This window comes from Pseudopodoces humilis, chromosome 4, assembly GCF_049639895.1.
Source record: "Pseudopodoces humilis isolate 2021_Gansu_Grassland_sample_001 chromosome 4, ASM4963989v1, whole genome shotgun sequence".
In the NCBI taxonomy this organism is placed as follows: domain Eukaryota; kingdom Metazoa; phylum Chordata; class Aves; order Passeriformes; family Paridae; genus Pseudopodoces; species Pseudopodoces humilis.
In genome coordinates this window covers 53109165-53125675 of record NC_142203.1, presented here as the reverse complement: position 1 = coordinate 53125675, position 16511 = coordinate 53109165, and the positions used below count along the sequence as shown (strand labels likewise).

The following is a 16511-nucleotide window of genomic DNA, read 5'->3' as shown; positions in this document are numbered from 1 at the left end:
AGAGAATTCCATGCTTAGTTAAACTAAGACAAACTAGGATTTTTGTCCAATGGATTTTGTTTTTTCATGCTGTAATTCTAGAGTTTTATTTGATTCAGTTACCTTTTTCTTTCTGGTCTTAAGTGTACTGCCTGTTGAGTACATAGTACAAACAAAATTCCTGCCTTGAATTAAAAGTAAATAATATTGTTCAATTCTGTATCAATTAAAAAAAGATTAATTGTTACTAATTTTGCTTTCTACTTGTTTTCATACTTGCTCAAATATGTTTTACATATTGCACTGCACACTAGGCTTCATACTTTTGTAAGTTGTACAAAAGCACCCTAGAGTTCAGACAGTTAATTTGTGATTGTGCACTTCTTCAACTCATCTTTGTACTGGTCAATTAACTAATTTTGTTTGTAGTGCTTTTCCTTTTAAAAAAAAAGGATATTTCCAGTAGTTCAGGAAAATGCTTTGAATCATGTGGACTTGCTGCTGTGATAAGTCTTCGTAGTCATCTCTTTTTTGAGTGGAAAAAAGTTGTTACAGTGTTTTGAATATTTAAAGCATTACACAGCAATGGATACCCGATGATTTTGCTTCTGTTTTTATTTGGGGCATTTGGAAAAGTGTGGGGAACAGAATAATATATTAGATCTAAAATAAGCGTCATCTTCCTGTCCAAGTATCCATTTTCATGCATATTGTATGGAATAAAAAATGAGATACTCACATAGCTTGATAAAAATATAGCAAATATTTGGCTGTAAAAAAAAGGCACAGCTGCTAGCAAAATAAGTTTTAAATGAACATTTTATAATTATAGAATCTCTGTACCATCATAATCCTTTGAGTGTGTAGGCATTTCTGTTTTTTTTTCTAGATGTCAACTGTGTAAAGATGCCACTGAAAAAGAGCAGGCGTGCTTTGCTTATGGCTGTTTTCTTCACTGCTCTTCCAATGACTTTTGATATGCATTTGCTTTTCAGAGCTTTTCAGTCTTCCTCCCTAACCCCCTGCCTTTGTTGAGCTTTTTAAATGCTCTTCAGTGAATATCTTACAGTGCATTGCAATTCCATTTAGAGGTACTTGTTCCTATCTGCTGAAATAAGGAACTGTTTTAGGTAGGAGTGATGAGGTTTGACAGTTTAAAGGCACAAAGGCAGGATAGGAAGTACCCACAAAGTGCAAAGTTGGAATTGGAATCAAGATTTTGGCTTTTGTTTCCAAAGGCCACAGCATCATTTCCTTGTTCCTAACCTAACAGAGAGCTCTCTCATTCAAATTCAGCTCCTGCGCAGGAATTGAAGTATTAACTTGTGACTTCCAGTGCAGTACAGTATCGCCCCAAAAAGATGGAAGGAATGAGTTAAAAATGCTTGGGTTTTTTTTCATTTACAGGTGGAAGAGATGGTACAAAACCACATGACATATTCCTTGCAAGATGTAGGAGGAGATGCCAATTGGCAGCTAGTGGTAGAAGAAGGAGAAATGAAGGTAAACGTTTCAGATTTGATTAATTTGTATAAGATGATACACTGTGAATACAGATTCTTCCAGTGTACGTTTGGCAGTGTTACCTTCACTGCTGGACTCTGTGATTTTAAGGGTCTTTTCCAACCTACATCATTCTATGAGTTCTGGAAATAATATCAATCAGCAATTTATGCTATTGAAACTTCTCTCTGGGAGTACCATTGTTTAGGTTGGGACTGGGGTCCATGTGAACTGTGGCTTCTAATATATTTATTCATACAAAATTCTGTGTAACTCTTGCAATGGATTAATCGTTGCAGACTTCTTTCTCATTCCCTCCTACTTAAAGCTTGGTATCAAAGTAATGTGTAAATTCTAACGTGTACAAAAATAACAGGAGTAACAAGCTACAGTGTTGGCTTCTCCACTGTGCTTATGAATCCATGTGGATAGTGATGAATAAGATAGCGTAGTCATTTTTGGAGTAGAAACCTTAATGTACTGGTATTTTAATGTGAATTGCCATTTAAGAATGTCTTCAATTGGTGTTACCAGAGAACATTTTTGTGGCAAATTATTCATGTGTTAATCTTCTAGGTTTGTTGGTTTGGGTTTTTTTAAACTGATAAAATTTAAACAATTAAAACATGAACAGTTTTGACAGTTTCTGTTCTACAGTCTTTCTTTGTGTTCGGCTCTAGGTATACAGACGAGAAGTGGAAGAGAACGGAATAGTTCTAGATCCTTTGAAAGCAACCCATGCTGTTAAAGGGGTAACAGGGCATGAAGTTTGCCACTACTTCTGGAATGTTGATGTTCGTAATGACTGGGAAAGTAAGTCGTTGGTTCTTCAGCTTACCAGGTTCATCAGCAAGAATAGTATTTACAGCATTGTCCTATTGTCTGTGACTGTTCACTGATGGATTTTTTTTCCTTCCCTCTTCCCCCCTGTTCCCCTCCTTCTTTTAGCAACAATTGAAAATTTCCATGTTGTGGAAAATTTAGCTGATAACGCAATCATCATTTACCAGACACATAAGGTAATAACAATTCATTTGCATACCTTACTGAGGCATCTGAAGCATGCATGTTCCAATATTATTCTGAATACTTTACTGGCTTAACAACTTAAAATACTGTTCTGAACAATATTCCAGAACACGTTGTGTATTAAACTCCAACTTCCCTAAATTTTTTTAACTTTTCTTGAGAGCATAATTGGTTGTGCATTTGTCTTGATAGAGCTTGTAGTAGCAAGTGGGGCTTGCTTTTAATCTCAGAATTACATCACTGCCAGCAAGGCCAGAGTCAACCAAAGCAAACAAAAGCAATAAATCACCACTGACTACAAGAAAGAAACCTACACCACTGTATCTGGTGTTTTTTTTGCAAAATTGCATGTTACCGTTCACCACAATTAGTTGACATACCTCCTGATAATGCAAGTGCTTTTAATCATTCTTGTACCTTAATTGTTTTTTTCCCCCAAAAGTGGTTCTGCTGTCAGTTTATAAAAATGTTCATTTGAATTATAACCCAACAACTGAAATGTAGAGATCTAAAAAATCTACTGGAATGAATTGGAATGAAATGTGCATACTCATCCTTAGTCTTGTCTGTTTCTAATTATTAGTATATTCAGACATTAAACAAATACTTTTCTTTGACAATTTTACCAGTAGTTCAGTTACATTAAAACCTCTTTAACAGAGGACTAATCATTTGGATTAAGACAGTTGTGTCATCTGTATTGGTGATGGCAAAAGCCAGAACTTTTTTCTCTTTTTGAGTGTCAGGAAAATAAGTTCTGTCTATTTTCTTATTTTGTCACACATTTCACTTCTGAAACTTTCTCTTGGATAATATCAGTTTGCTATATCTGTCTTACTAAAGTAGTAGCTTTTTGAAGTAATAATAGTTTTAAATACATCCCTTCTCTCTCTTTTTCTCTGGAGACATAAGTATCTGTAGATGCATCCTTATACACCTAACCATTAGTTTAGTTTGTAGTTTACAAGAATTAACTAAAATGCAAACCTGAGGTTAAGGGTTCAGGAGGGTAACTCTTCCTATTTTTTTAACTGAAAAGTTCATTGCATTTGGGCACTCTTCATTTCAAAGGCCTTGAAGTTTTGGCTTATTATTTTTCATATGAAGTGTAGCCAACCTGAAATTTCGGTTGCCTATTTACAACAGCTATGTTCTCCTCCAGTTTGCAGAATGAAATTACTAACTTGAAGATGCTTTGCCTTAATAATGTAACTGACCTGCTCTGTCTTGCGTGGTTTTTAATTTTAACTAAGGCTGGTAGTTAAACCTGGAAAAACTTACCTTAAGGTGTTTCTCTGCAGAGAGTGTGGCCAGCCTCTCAAAGGGATGTGCTGTATTTGTCTGCCATTAGAAAGATACCAGCATTCAGTGAAAATGATCCGGAAACATGGATTGTGTGCAATTTCTCTGTAGAGCATGACAGTGCTCCTGTAAGTATTATTTTGAATCTATGAAGTTCTGCTTTTAAAGTGTTTTTTTTCTGTTCTGTGGTAATGCATTTGCAGTGCTAGTGTGAGGAAGATGGAGGATTTTTACAAAAATACAGTTGATTTAAACCAGGTGATAAAATTAGGCGTTCTTAGCCAAAAGTTTTTTTGCCCTATCTCTTGGTTGGCAGATCTAGGGTGTTCCAGCAGAATGGAAGCAAAAATTTCTGGAGATGTGAAAACATTTTAAAGAACTAAGGTTATTTTGTATGGAATAAATCAATATCTCTATAGTATTGTCATATATAAGAGTAGATTTGTATAACTGTAGATAGGGTTAAGTCTCCATTTTACAGTTTTGCCTTGGTTCTACCAGGTAATAGCAATGATTGTTTTCCTTGGATTGTTATTCCATAGCCTGCTTTCAAGGGAAAAGTTAACTGATATTTGTAAATGCTGATACATTATTCTTGAGGTGTTTCTTTACTGATTTGTCACAACTGTTGAAGTAATTTACTTATAATGTGTTAAGCAAACACAAACTTTAGATTCAGACATTTTAGATTCTATCCCCATCTACTACGTACCTTTCATTTTACTCACTTTCATGTTACATCCATGTAAATGCTAGAACATAGACTCTCAGAAACACTGTTTTTAGAGTGTATTAGACTTTGTGATGAAAAAATGTTCATGCTCAAGTATGCTGAAATAAGTTTAATTTAAAGCTTACAATGTTTCATATTTTTGGCAGCTGAACAATCGCTGTGTCCGTGCCAAAATAAATATTGCTATGATTTGTCAGACATTAGTAAGCCCACCAGAGGGCAACAAGGAAATAAGCAGGGACAACATTCTGTGCAAGATTACATATGTAGCTAATGGTAAGTATAAAATTTTTCAATATGATGACAGATGATTCAATTATCATGACAGATGATAATTTTGGGGAGTTGAATACTGGCACAGAAAAAAAAAAGTCTTGATGCCTTTTCTGTGAAATCTATATATAGCATCACCTTTGTGTTCATCACATTCAAAAGGTCTCAGATTAAGGTGCTACATGAACTGGTGAATGGGATCATTCATTGTGTGCTATTCTGGGAGGAATGAATGGAAGAACTGTGCAGCTTAGTCCTAAGTACATAACCTTGGGATGGAGGAAGGTGGGCAGAAATGTCTACAACTGGAATGAATTGGCATAGCTTTTAGTTTCAGTAATGGTATGTTGGGTTTTTTCATGTACTACTGTAATTTTTTTCTCCCAGTTCATCTCATTAAGCTGAAAAGCTGCTGGGAGTAAAGATACAGTTCTTATCCCCTGATGCCACGGTGTAAATATGTTTTGTATAGAAGGAGTAAATATGTTTTGTATGAAGATGCTTGCAAGCTGTATAATCTAGTCTACATTTCTTAATTTATTTTTTTTCGGCTAATAGAATCCTTGGTATTAACTGAAAATTTGTCAAAGCCAAATTGCATTGTTGCTGTACCCAGTATTTAGCAATATATTGTAGTATTGGAGATGCATTCTTAATCTGTTTTCTCCAAGAGCTATGAAACACTTCAAGGAGCTCACTCTGCCTTTTACTTCTTTTTTAAAGTTTTTTAATTACTTAAAAAGTATATTTTCACTGCTAAATTCTGAACTATGACTATATGCAAAGTGATAGCTTTTTCAGCATTATACTTCCTCTGTGAATGAAAATGTAATTAAAAATCACTTCAAATTTTGTCTAAATGCTTTATAATCATTTGCAGGGTGTTGCCTGCAAATGCAGTCATTACTGACAAGTAAAGACTGACTCGGCTTTCTTTGAAATAGGCAGTCACTCAAGTCTTTCTCTTTTGTTTCTTGGAAGCCCATAGAGAATATCCTCTTCTATTTGGGCATTTTCCCCAAGACTTACCATAGATCATATTTAATGTTTTCTAAATGATGGCATCATAGATCAAGACAGAGCTTTAGTATTACAAATAGAAAATGCTACAACACAAGCCTAGGGGCATAATAAGAATCTCCTGGTGGTTATTCTTTCTTGTTACTTCAGGAAGAGTTACAGAAGTAATGAACTAAAATTTACTTTTTCAGTATTTAGTGGAGTTGCTTTATTTCAATGTCCTTCTTCCTGCTTACTTCTAGTGAACCCAGGAGGATGGGCACCAGCATCAGTGTTACGGGCAGTGGCTAAACGAGAATATCCAAAGTTCTTAAAGCGTTTTACATCGTACGTGCAAGAGAAAACAGCAGGAAAGCCTATTTTGTTCTAGTACTAGCAGGTATGCATACTTTTACAATTCTTAGCTCACCATTTTAAATGCCAGATGGAAGTATAAAATCTAGAAATGTCTTACATGATTAGCAGGGCTTCAGTGCTTGCTTTAGTGTGCAATACACTTTCTTAAAACAGTCATGTAATTTGTGTGTACAGGCTGCACAAGTTAGCGAACATTACTTTTCATAGACTTTTATTGGTTTTATTGGTTGCAAGTTTTTGCATACATGTCCAATTTACATAGAAGTAAAACAGGATGAGGTACTGGTTTTTTCCAAGTATCACAGGCATTTTGCACTTGTTCTGAAAAAATACATACCAGAGTTACTCTAGAGCCTCATGAGGTTTTTATAACTTAAATTCTACTTTTAAAAAAGCGTATTTCATTGACTATTAGTACATTTCAGTTTTCTTTTCTATTGACAGAATAGTTTTGACTTAGGATTTTTAATAATGGAACTTTACTGACAGACCAACATGAATCACTAGAACATTTAAAAGACAGCAACTGAAGTTTTTAGCCTTTCTGATGAACCTAGGAAAGAGAAGGGATTTCCAGATGCTTTCTGAAGTCAGTGGATATATTTTTAGTGGTATAGGTTATTGGCTAATCTAAAGTTGTTTGAACTTTATATATGATGATGATAGGACATTAGAAGAAGATGTCTTGATCACTTCAAGGCTATCTGAACCCCTTAGTGTTAAATAAGGCTTAACTAATTTTTGTTAGTTTAGACTCCGGCTATATATTTCATTTTCTGTAAGTGTCATGTCAAACCACAGGATTCTGTTTACTTGTGCTAGTGTTACAGCATCATTCAGTCACATCTGAAAATGAGTGTCTCTCACATTTTCTATGTATGACATAGGTTACTTCTATTTTTGGCTTCTATATACTGTGTCAGACTCCAAAAGTCTTCGTTGTTTCATTCTTCTGTGACAGGTATCCCTGTAATGATTCACAATTTTAAACGTGAACTGTTAGAGAACTAGTGTAGGTAAAGCATTAAAAACACAAGCCAATAGTTAACAAATGATCATAGCAGTCCTGATGATAGTTAAGGTGTTAAAATGAGTTCATTTTACTAGTAGTATACAAACTTTTCAGTGCTGTATTCTTTTCTTTTCTTACCTGCAGCAATCAGAACAAGACTGGGTGAGCATTCCACATTGGAGAAGTGACCATGCATAGAGCACTCCATGCTGGAACGAAGGATCTACAGTCTTTTTATGGCCCAGGTTCTAGGCTTTGTATACTGAAATGAAGAAGTGTTGCAACAACATGGAGCTGAATATTTAACAATAGCTCTCTCATGCTAACTTTCTTGCTGAAGCAGTGTGTAATTATAAACACATGTATTGATAACATGTATATGGCTCTACTTTTATTTGCTTGCTTTAGAAGAAGACCGCGTACAACTTTGAATCACCAACATGGGCTATTGTGTTAATTTTAAACAAGTTGTAGAATTTCATTGCCAACCTTCCTATGATACTTGTGCAGTTTTTGTGCATGTGTAAAAAGCACAAGAAACAAATGCACATATAGCATACTGTATGTGCTTTATATGCACAAAAATCTGTGTAGTATTTTGGGGGTGTTGAGAGGAGTGGCTTCAGTAAAACCAAGGTAATTTGCTGGTAGGTTTTGTTTTGCTTTGTATAATCACAGTTCATTGCTGCTGGTTTCTATAATGAATGAATCATCTTGTTGCATAAAATGCCAGTTAATATCTGAGGGCTGTCAATATCCTTATGACTTTGCCTTTTCTATTGTCTTACTCTTATGACGATCTTTAGTTCTGAAGGAGTAAGAGTGTGAAAAGCTTTATTTTTTTCCAGATATCTTTATATTTCTATTGTATTTTTTAGTTATGTAATATGTGCTGCAGATTTTTTGTTATTAAACATAATCCAGAAATATCTAGAAAGATTCTGTTTGAGAGGGCAAGAGACTGCCTAAAACCTAGGAGATATCTGTCCATGCTATCTGTGGACTGCTTTCTTGGATATCTGGGGCTTTCCCAAAGCTGTGAGAAGGTACATTGTAATATTTATTGAAGTAATTTGGATTACATAAAACAACATTCCCAGTCTGGATTGAGGATGAGTACATTATTTTCAGATCCTGCATGTATTTTCCTCATCTCAATAAAGCTGTGCTATGAGATTCATGTAGAAAATTATTTGCCTCTTGATAAAAAAAACCCATCAGAGCTATAGAAATGCATAATTCTTCCTGGAAAGTTCCCTTTAGCTGCTGTCAAAATTTAAATGTCAGATGTTTGCCTGCCTTTGATTCTGGAGATACTTGTTAGGAGAGGACTGTGTCGGGCTAGTACTGACTGTGAGGTCTTTTACCCATGTCCTGTAGTTGGAGACTCTTCAGAGACTACTCAGTGTTACACTAAACTGTATCTTGAGGAAAAAAGTTGCAGATATATTCAAAAGAAAGCTGAAAGTCAAATTTATTTGATATAGTGTGCTAGGTGCCTGAAAAGAGATATAATACAGTAACTTAGTGAAGATTTGGTAAACGATTCAATGTGATCTGCACAATGTTGAAAAACTTCTGTTCATCTTCTCTGTAGAGATGAAACCGTACCTAACACATAATTACACATGCATGCAGCTTTCATGCTCCATAACTCTTCCCTTTTTATTTGCCTTTCTCTAATGGTGTGCATGGAATATGCCTTATTACAGAGTTATTCTGTTCATTTGAATATGTAGAAAAGTGCCTAATGGTAATGTTAGTAAGGCAAATAAGATGAAAATTTGTACATCTTTACTGTATCACCAGTGAGCATTTTATATACCAACGTTAAAAAACAAAATCTTATACCTCAAATGTACTTCATCTTTTTACAATCAACTAAGCAGTGGTATATTCCACCATAGCCACTGATGGGAACTTAAAAAAAAAGTCCAAAATATAAAGAGTTTAACTCCTTATTTGCCATTTCTGGTAATTGTTGGAACACGGGCAAGTTTATTAATTTAATAGGATAGCTTTATTTTACAAAGGTATGGAAAGTTTACAAAGCAGTATATAAACTTATATCATTAGTTGCGTTTGCACTAAATGTGATGTAATTTTGCGATTTATTCTGTAAATAAAATGACACTACAGATACTATTTGTAAAGAGTATGTTTTACTTTTAGATAAAGGCACTGTTACTTCACTGTAGCTAGCCCTGCCCAATCAGAGTTGTAAGAGGCTTTTTAAAGACTATGGACGGAGTTACATGACTGAGAAGTCATTATTAATGGACCTCTGAAAAAATAATTTCAAAAGGCAGTAGGCCTCTCAGATTGTGTGAGTAGCCATTAGATCCTTTCTTCTGGAAGGGATGTTGCTTTTATGGTTTTATACAATTTACCCTGTCTCTTGAGCCCATCCTTCTTGTCAGTCACTGCCAGGTCTATGCGCTCTGAGTTCATTTCTTCCTGTTCACAGATCAAGAGTGTTAATGCAGCTGTGGTGGTCTTTGCAGAAGCAGCTTCTGACTCTAGAATGGTTATTTTATAAGCTGAACCAGTTCAAAAGGCTGAAAATGAAGCAATCATCAGATATTGTGCTCTGGATATCTGCATCTGTTTGGAGAATTTGGATGTTGCAAAACTAAATCTGAAGAACATGACTTGATAGAACTTGTACTGGGAATGAAGATGAGATGGTCGTTGTTATTCTGTCTGAGAACCTGAAAATCTTTGACAAGTTTATCTGTGAAAAATGTAATGCACTTTGAAAAAACTTTACCTTTTACTTAATTGGGCTAAGCTGGCTTATCTGAAGTTATGCAGATTCTCTTTAATCAGATTGTCCACCTGTATTTTTGTCAAGTTGTAAAGATAATGCTGTATTTGAATTGCCACTGTTCATTTACAGATTTAAAACATGAATCATATTTTTGAGTACCTTGAGTGTGTAGAGTTGTAACTGTTCTATAATAGCTTTATGATCCTAATGATAAGTTTTAAAAATTTAAAGAAGTTGGCTCTTACATGTTACAATCACAAATTTAAAACCAGTATTTAAAAGTATTAAAAATTATGAAGAAAAATCTTGCCTTCTTGTTATTTTTAACTTTCCAATGTTTGGAGAAACTTAAAATATTTTTACCTTTTAACCAATTTTACCTTTTAAATCATTAATAAAGTTATATACAATATTCTAGTGCATGGAAAACATTTAACAGGAAAGCAGTTGTTTTACTGAGGTTACTGAGATGAAAGCCTGAATGCCACATTAGTTTATACATTGAAAAGATCATTTTGTGCAAGCAATTAGAGGGGTGTTAAAAGGTGCTCCTGGTACAGTGTAGTTATAATATTGGGCACTCCCAGAGTATGTCAGCTCTTCATTTGTAGGGAATAACAAGATTGTGGGAACTTCCATGGGAAGAACAGCAATCCAGGACTAAGATGTGCCAAAGGGTAAATTTACAGCTTTTCCAAAATAAGTGTAATATTTTGTAACTGAGATTAGCTTCCATGAGCCAGTTTTCTTAATAGGGGAAATAGGTGGTGCCTAATGGATCAATCACAGTCCTACCTTTATTTGTTATACAGTGATTTCTACTTCTTTACATAACAATCAGTAAAACTGTAGAAACCTTACAGGTACACAGGACTGGAAGAACAGTTTGAAGTAAACGAAGGCATTACTTGAACAGCAACAAAACTTAAACTCAGCTGTGTCAGGCCTCTTGTAATATATTGCAAAAAACAGAGAGTCCTGAGGTAACCTCTGACCTTAGAGAATGCAGCTATTTTCCCTGGCATAAAGAAAACCCCCAAATTTAAAAAAAAAGTCACATTTCACATTCATGGTCCCATAACTTATATGTATAATTTTAAAATTGCATAATTTCCAGTAAGGAGATGTTGAGCATTTCTGTGTAACTACAATATAATTTGACCCTGGATGACAAGTGATAATTGGGGCTATGCCATACAATTTACTGGTGTGTATTACTAACACTAACCATCTTCAGTCTCCACCATTAATAAGCTAAGTTTTATAGGAGGAGAAAAATACATTTTGTTTGAAGAAAGGAACACCTTTGAGCATTAGCAACCTCAAAGTGTCCCCAGCTGTAGCCATTGATTCAGTAAGCTCTTCTCTTGCACACCTGCCTCTTCAGTGCATGGACTACAGCCAGCATAAGGAAGCCTGGTACTGTGGATTGCTGCAGTTTTCAGGGTTTAAACTAATTCTCCTTAAAAATAATATTTTTTAAATTATTTATTAATTTGGATTGATCAATAGTTGGACCTGTTGTCACCCACAAGACTTCCCAAACTTTTGTGTGCCAAGAGACAAGCCACAGATTGTACAAGTCTGTAGCAAGTGATTCTTAACTAGTGCTAAGAGTGGCAAAATATGACAGCAGCCCTGAGGATTCCAATTTCCTGGGGCAGGACTGCAACTCAACCATGGAGCAGCCTGGCAGATGCAGCTCTTAGGAAGTTATGCCCTGTATATGAAGGAATTCCAGCTCGGAGGCCCAGGATAGTGTGCTGTCTTGGTGAGGGTGAGTCATGCCCAAGTATGAACAGAATTGTAGGTGTGTTTGTACCCTCCAGAAATCAGCTGTAGTCTAGGTAATGAGCTGGTGATGCCTCACTGCTCGGTCTTCAGCCCGAGGGTGCTCAAGTACTTGAGGCTTCCCCACACCCCACACTAGAGCCTGTGGCAGTGGGATGTTAGCGCTGAACCAGTTGAACATGGAGCTGTTTATTTAAAACATTTTGAAGCTTTTTCTGAGAATGGCCTCTGCCTTTAGTTGTTTCATAAATCACTTGGGACTGCTGAAGGGTGGCAACGTCTCTGACAGAAGCTGGTATACTTTAGCAGTGGTTAAAATTGTTGTCCTCTGTAAAGAACCTGAGAAATTTAAATGAACTCCTTTATCTTTTTTTTGACTGAACTGTAATTGAAAACTCTCAAATTTAATTCAAATGACACTGGATTATTACTGCAATACTAGGGTAACTAACCATCCTACTATCAAGAGAAGTGCTAAGTAAAATCACCAGTAATGCAAATAGCAGCTGCTAATTTTTTTTGTAATAATTTTTTTAATAAAAAGCACTTAACACTTCAATATAGCTGTCAGCTGTGAAAAGTCCAGTAATAAAAACTACCCTGTAATTTACTTTCTAATTAACTAAAACTGTCCTAATTAATTCCACTGAAAATAACGGAACATGTTGAAAGATATGAAAACCACTTGCCAATGTTAATATTACTAGATTTTCTTCCACTTCTAACTTTGGTTACATCAGAAGAAACAGTTTCCTTAACAAGTAGCTGTTCCTGTCACATACGCTTTGGTGAAGAGGTGTACTGTTAGTTGCTCTTTTATAGAGCAGTTTCTGTGTTTATGATTGTGTGAGACAGTACCTCCTGCATTAAAGGGTATTAACTTCATATATTACTGAAAAGACAAATTTTGGATGACTAGGTGCTCAAATGGTGCTCTGAAGAAACTTACGGTAGCAGTGGGATCTGGGTACACAGAGGAATGAATTCCAGTAAGTCTGACATTTTTAAACTGTTAGGAAATAGGCTTTTTAGGCTATCTCCCTTGCAAGAGAAGGAAAACTATCAGTATTAACATTTACGGATTTTTTGAACAGTGCTAATTTAAAGTGTCCACTTCTGTTCATATTCACAAGTGAAAGAAAACCACACTCATTAATTGCAACTGACAAAACCGATATTTAGTACTTTATTTCCTTCTGTTTTGATTTGCCCACAAAAAGCTTTTTAGAAAAACATCCTTTTCTGAAACACAAAACCAGTGCCTTAATCGCCTAGATTTTTAGTCACATTAGTCTTTTGGGGTCAATTTTCTCCAGGTGTACTAGAGGCTTCAGCTGCTCAGCAAAGTTCCTCATGTCATCAGAAACAACGTCCTGTCCTCCTGGCGCGACCACGTTGAGCTCCACCAAGTAGGACAGGGAGAGCGGCTCAATGCTCTCCGTGTTTCCCGGCATCAGTATGCGGAAGATCTTGTACACCATGATCTTCATGATGCCCTTGCGGAACACGTGCCCTTTGGCCACGAACTCGTGGTCCATGCGGAAGCCCATCTCCACGAGGAAGTCCGTCAGGTTGTCGGACGTGGCGATGTCCACGCAGTTGCGCACCAGCGCTTGGCGGTTCTTGTCGCCTATTTCGGGCTGTCCCAGATAGCGCAGGTGCCAGGGCATCCCGCTCTTGTCCATGGAGCGCCGAGCGCGCAGCACGAAGGGGCTGGCCTGCTGCCCCTTCAGCAGGAACACCATCTCGTGGTCCAGGAAGGTCTCGGGCTCCATGTTGTCGCACAACCCGCGCAGGCGGTGCAGGAGGCTCTCCAGGCTCTGGTCCAGCACGCTCCCTGCGGAGACAGCGCCGCGATCATCGCCTCCCCTCAGGCCGAGCTGGGCTCCCCCTCCGCAGCGCGCCCGCCCCAGCGCGCTCCGGCCCGCCCGTGCGCGGCGCCAGCAGCCCCTCCCCCCCGCCGCTGCCCGCGGCTGCCTGCGCTGCGCGACCCCGCGGCCGCCCACCTTGGAGCAGGTACTCCATCATGTTGATGGTGCCGCCCGTGACGGGCATCATGGTCACCGGCGGCGCCTCCATCGTGAGCTCCCGCACCGGCCCCGCGGCCTCAGCGGCGACGGGCAAAGCGGCGGCAGCGCCCCCTGGCGGCTCGGCGGGCCGGTGGGGGCAGGGTCTGGGGCGGGGTCTGACGGACGCCCCGCCCCCCTCCCCTCACGCGGCCTGGGCGGGTTTCTGAGGCGAGACAGGGGCCCCGGACGGAGCGGAGCGCGGCCTCTTCCACCTCCGCTTGGCCTGGCGCAGAACTTCCCTATGCTGAGAGTGGCAGGGCAGTGGAGCAGGCTGCCCGGGGAGGGTGTGGAGTGCCCCTCTCTGGAGCCATTCAGAGCCCAACTAGATGTGTTCCCGTGTCACCTGCTCTGGGTGACCCTGCCGCAGCGGGGGCCTTGGACTGGATGAGCTGCAAAAGTCCCTTCCAACCCTAATGCTTCTGTGATGCAGTATTTCGCCTTTTTTCTAGTTTGCTCAAAGCAGGGAATCAGGAGGTAACCCACGAAAGGCTGGTTCTGTGATCATCAAACCTCTACACTGTTTATACCTTTTAACAAACAAAGGCATCAGCATTTGTTTGCTGTGTGTTGTACTTTTCTTCTAATTAGTACTCAAACCCCTATTTTCTGGTTTATCTCTTGCTTTTCCAAGTTCTAGTAGTTAGTCTGCAGTCATGGTTCTTCCCTCCCTTTGGGTCAGGGTTTGGTGGTCAATGAGACTGATCACGGCCATCCACTGCTGGAATTACCTTCCCTGAATTACTGCCCCCTCCTGCTGCCTTCACTCCTGGCAGCTCATCCAGAGGGTCCATTCATCTTGGGATTGTCTTCTCTTTCCTCAAAACAAAAGGTGAGCTAAGCATGCAACATTCACAGTGCAATTACTTAATCATAGCTGTTCAGCTACAGCTACTGATCAACAACTGAAAAAAAGACAACATTGCAAAGTTTGGTTCAAGTCTTGAGGACCTCAAATCTTGAGAGGCCAAAATTGCAAGGGACTCGCTGCCAGCCTCACCCCTGCACAGGGGGCACAGTGGAGGAGAGTGGGAGGCCAGCGGGCAGGATCAGCCATCAGGGGTCATCCTGGCTACACCCACAGCCCTCCCCAGGTAGAGGTGGCACATGCAATTAATTCTGTGTAAAATCTCCACCAGAAATGTTCCATCTCTGTCTCTCTCTCTCTCACATCAACAGCAGAGGGGCCAATGCTCTGGGGTGTTGCAAGCCAGGCTTCAGCTTCTGCAGCAGTTTGGGTTAAAAATTGTTACCAGAGGTGCAGTACCTATGATTCATTGGTTTGGGAAGGCAGAAATCTCATCTGGGTGTGGTAGGGTGTGCAGTAGGGTGTGCAGTAAAGCCTCTGTTTTCAAAAAGTGATGGAAATGCCCAGTATGCACCCACTGAATTTGCTCCTGTCAATACCCAAAACAGAGTTTTAAATGTGACCTTTCTCTTAGCAGTTTTTTGTGTAACAAGCCTTTGTGCCGCACAGAACGTGAACAGTATGTCTGTCTTTATCAGTATCTACACAGCGATGGTAGCCCCTGCCACCCCTCAAAAAATTATATAAACACAGGTACAAGCCAAAGACCTGCAAATGAGAAGTGGCATAATCGTACCCTCCCAGGACAGTAAAGGTTTGTATCACCCCCGGTGTACCAGAGGTAGTTTGGAGTACTGACAAGCAGGGGTGGCCTGGGAGGTGCAATGCAACCCATGAGGGGAATATATGTATTTACATAGGAGAGAACCACACCCAAGGAGCTGCCACAGTGGACACATATTGTACATACTCCCCATATTGCAGATAAGAGGTCTGTGTTGAAATAAAGTAAGAAAACAGTCAACAAAAGGTTTGGGTAATGGTTTTAAAAGCATTCCTAAGCTTGAAGGAGCAAAAAGTAGGTTTTCTCTTATATATAACATACATATATATAAAGCTTGTATCAGCTTTAGTTAATGTGGTCATCATACAATTAGCATGGAAAAAAATAATATTGAGAAAGATACCTAAGAAAAGTAAAAATTAGTAAAAATGTTTTAGCATGTCAGAAGTGGTAATTTCTGTGGTTTGCTTCTCTCTGTGGTGATAAAAATTTTCTCTTCTGTCTAGCTGAGGTACATAATAGACCTAAGAGAATGTCAATTTTCTGTCTTGAAGTAAAAATTCTTTCAAATTCCACAGCTGCAGCTACCTTGAGTAATTTTGCTCTGCAGTCTGAGAAGCTATGCAATAGTGCAATCCAGAATATAAATGCTGTCCCACAGTGGTCATCCATTTGTATCCCTTCTAGAAAAAAGAGGTGAGCAGATGTGGGCCTCAGAATCTCCAAGTATCCTCACCAGCAGTATGAAAGACAGCCTAGCCCTGCAGCTGCTGAGCTGCTTGTTATTGTGGGCTTGGAAGATTTGTGGTGCACCTATATACCTTAAAAATATCCTAAAGAACATTTTTTTGCAGCTGTTGAAGATAAGATGCAGCAGACACTGACAACAGGTGGCAAGACAGATGGAGGAGGTGGAGAGAAACAAAGAAAGAAATGAAGGGTAAACATGTTATTCTCAGCCACCCACCTGCATTATGTGCAGGTCTCTTGAAAATCCATCTCACTCACCTGTCTATGTCAGGGAAATGGGATACCCATGTGGGGCCAGGCCTTTATCTCAGCTCTCTGTCACAGGTCAAGTGCT

At 38.8% G+C, this 16511-nt stretch overlaps 2 protein-coding genes across 3 annotated transcripts in view; one reads left to right on the top strand and one right to left on the bottom strand.

The window, feature by feature from the left end:
* The window catches only part of CERT1 (ceramide transporter 1), a 79487-nt gene extending 69205 nt beyond the window's left edge, over positions 1–10282 (top strand). For both annotated transcript variants that reach the window (XM_014252359.2, XM_005522730.3), the window contains 7 exons: positions 1387–1482; positions 2163–2295; positions 2431–2501; positions 3813–3941; positions 4693–4822; positions 6082–6218; positions 7353–10282. In XM_014252359.2, the coding sequence (XP_014107834.1) occupies positions 1387–1482; positions 2163–2295; positions 2431–2501; positions 3813–3941; positions 4693–4822; positions 6082–6209 (687 nt within the window). In that variant the 3' untranslated portion in view covers positions 6210–6218; positions 7353–10282. The remainder of the gene's footprint in view (positions 1–1386; positions 1483–2162; positions 2296–2430; positions 2502–3812; positions 3942–4692; positions 4823–6081; positions 6219–7352) is intronic.
* A 2660-nt stretch (positions 10283–12942) lies between these two features.
* Positions 12943–13908, bottom strand: MED18 (mediator complex subunit 18). The gene is made up of 2 exons (XM_005522729.3): positions 13776–13908; positions 12943–13606 (listed from the first exon to the last, which is right to left on the bottom strand). The coding sequence occupies exons 1-2, from the start codon at positions 13846–13848 to the stop codon at positions 13053–13055; spliced, it is 627 nt and encodes a 208-aa protein (XP_005522786.1). The 5' UTR covers positions 13849–13908; the 3' UTR covers positions 12943–13052.
* Between the last annotated feature and the right edge of the window lie 2603 nt (positions 13909–16511).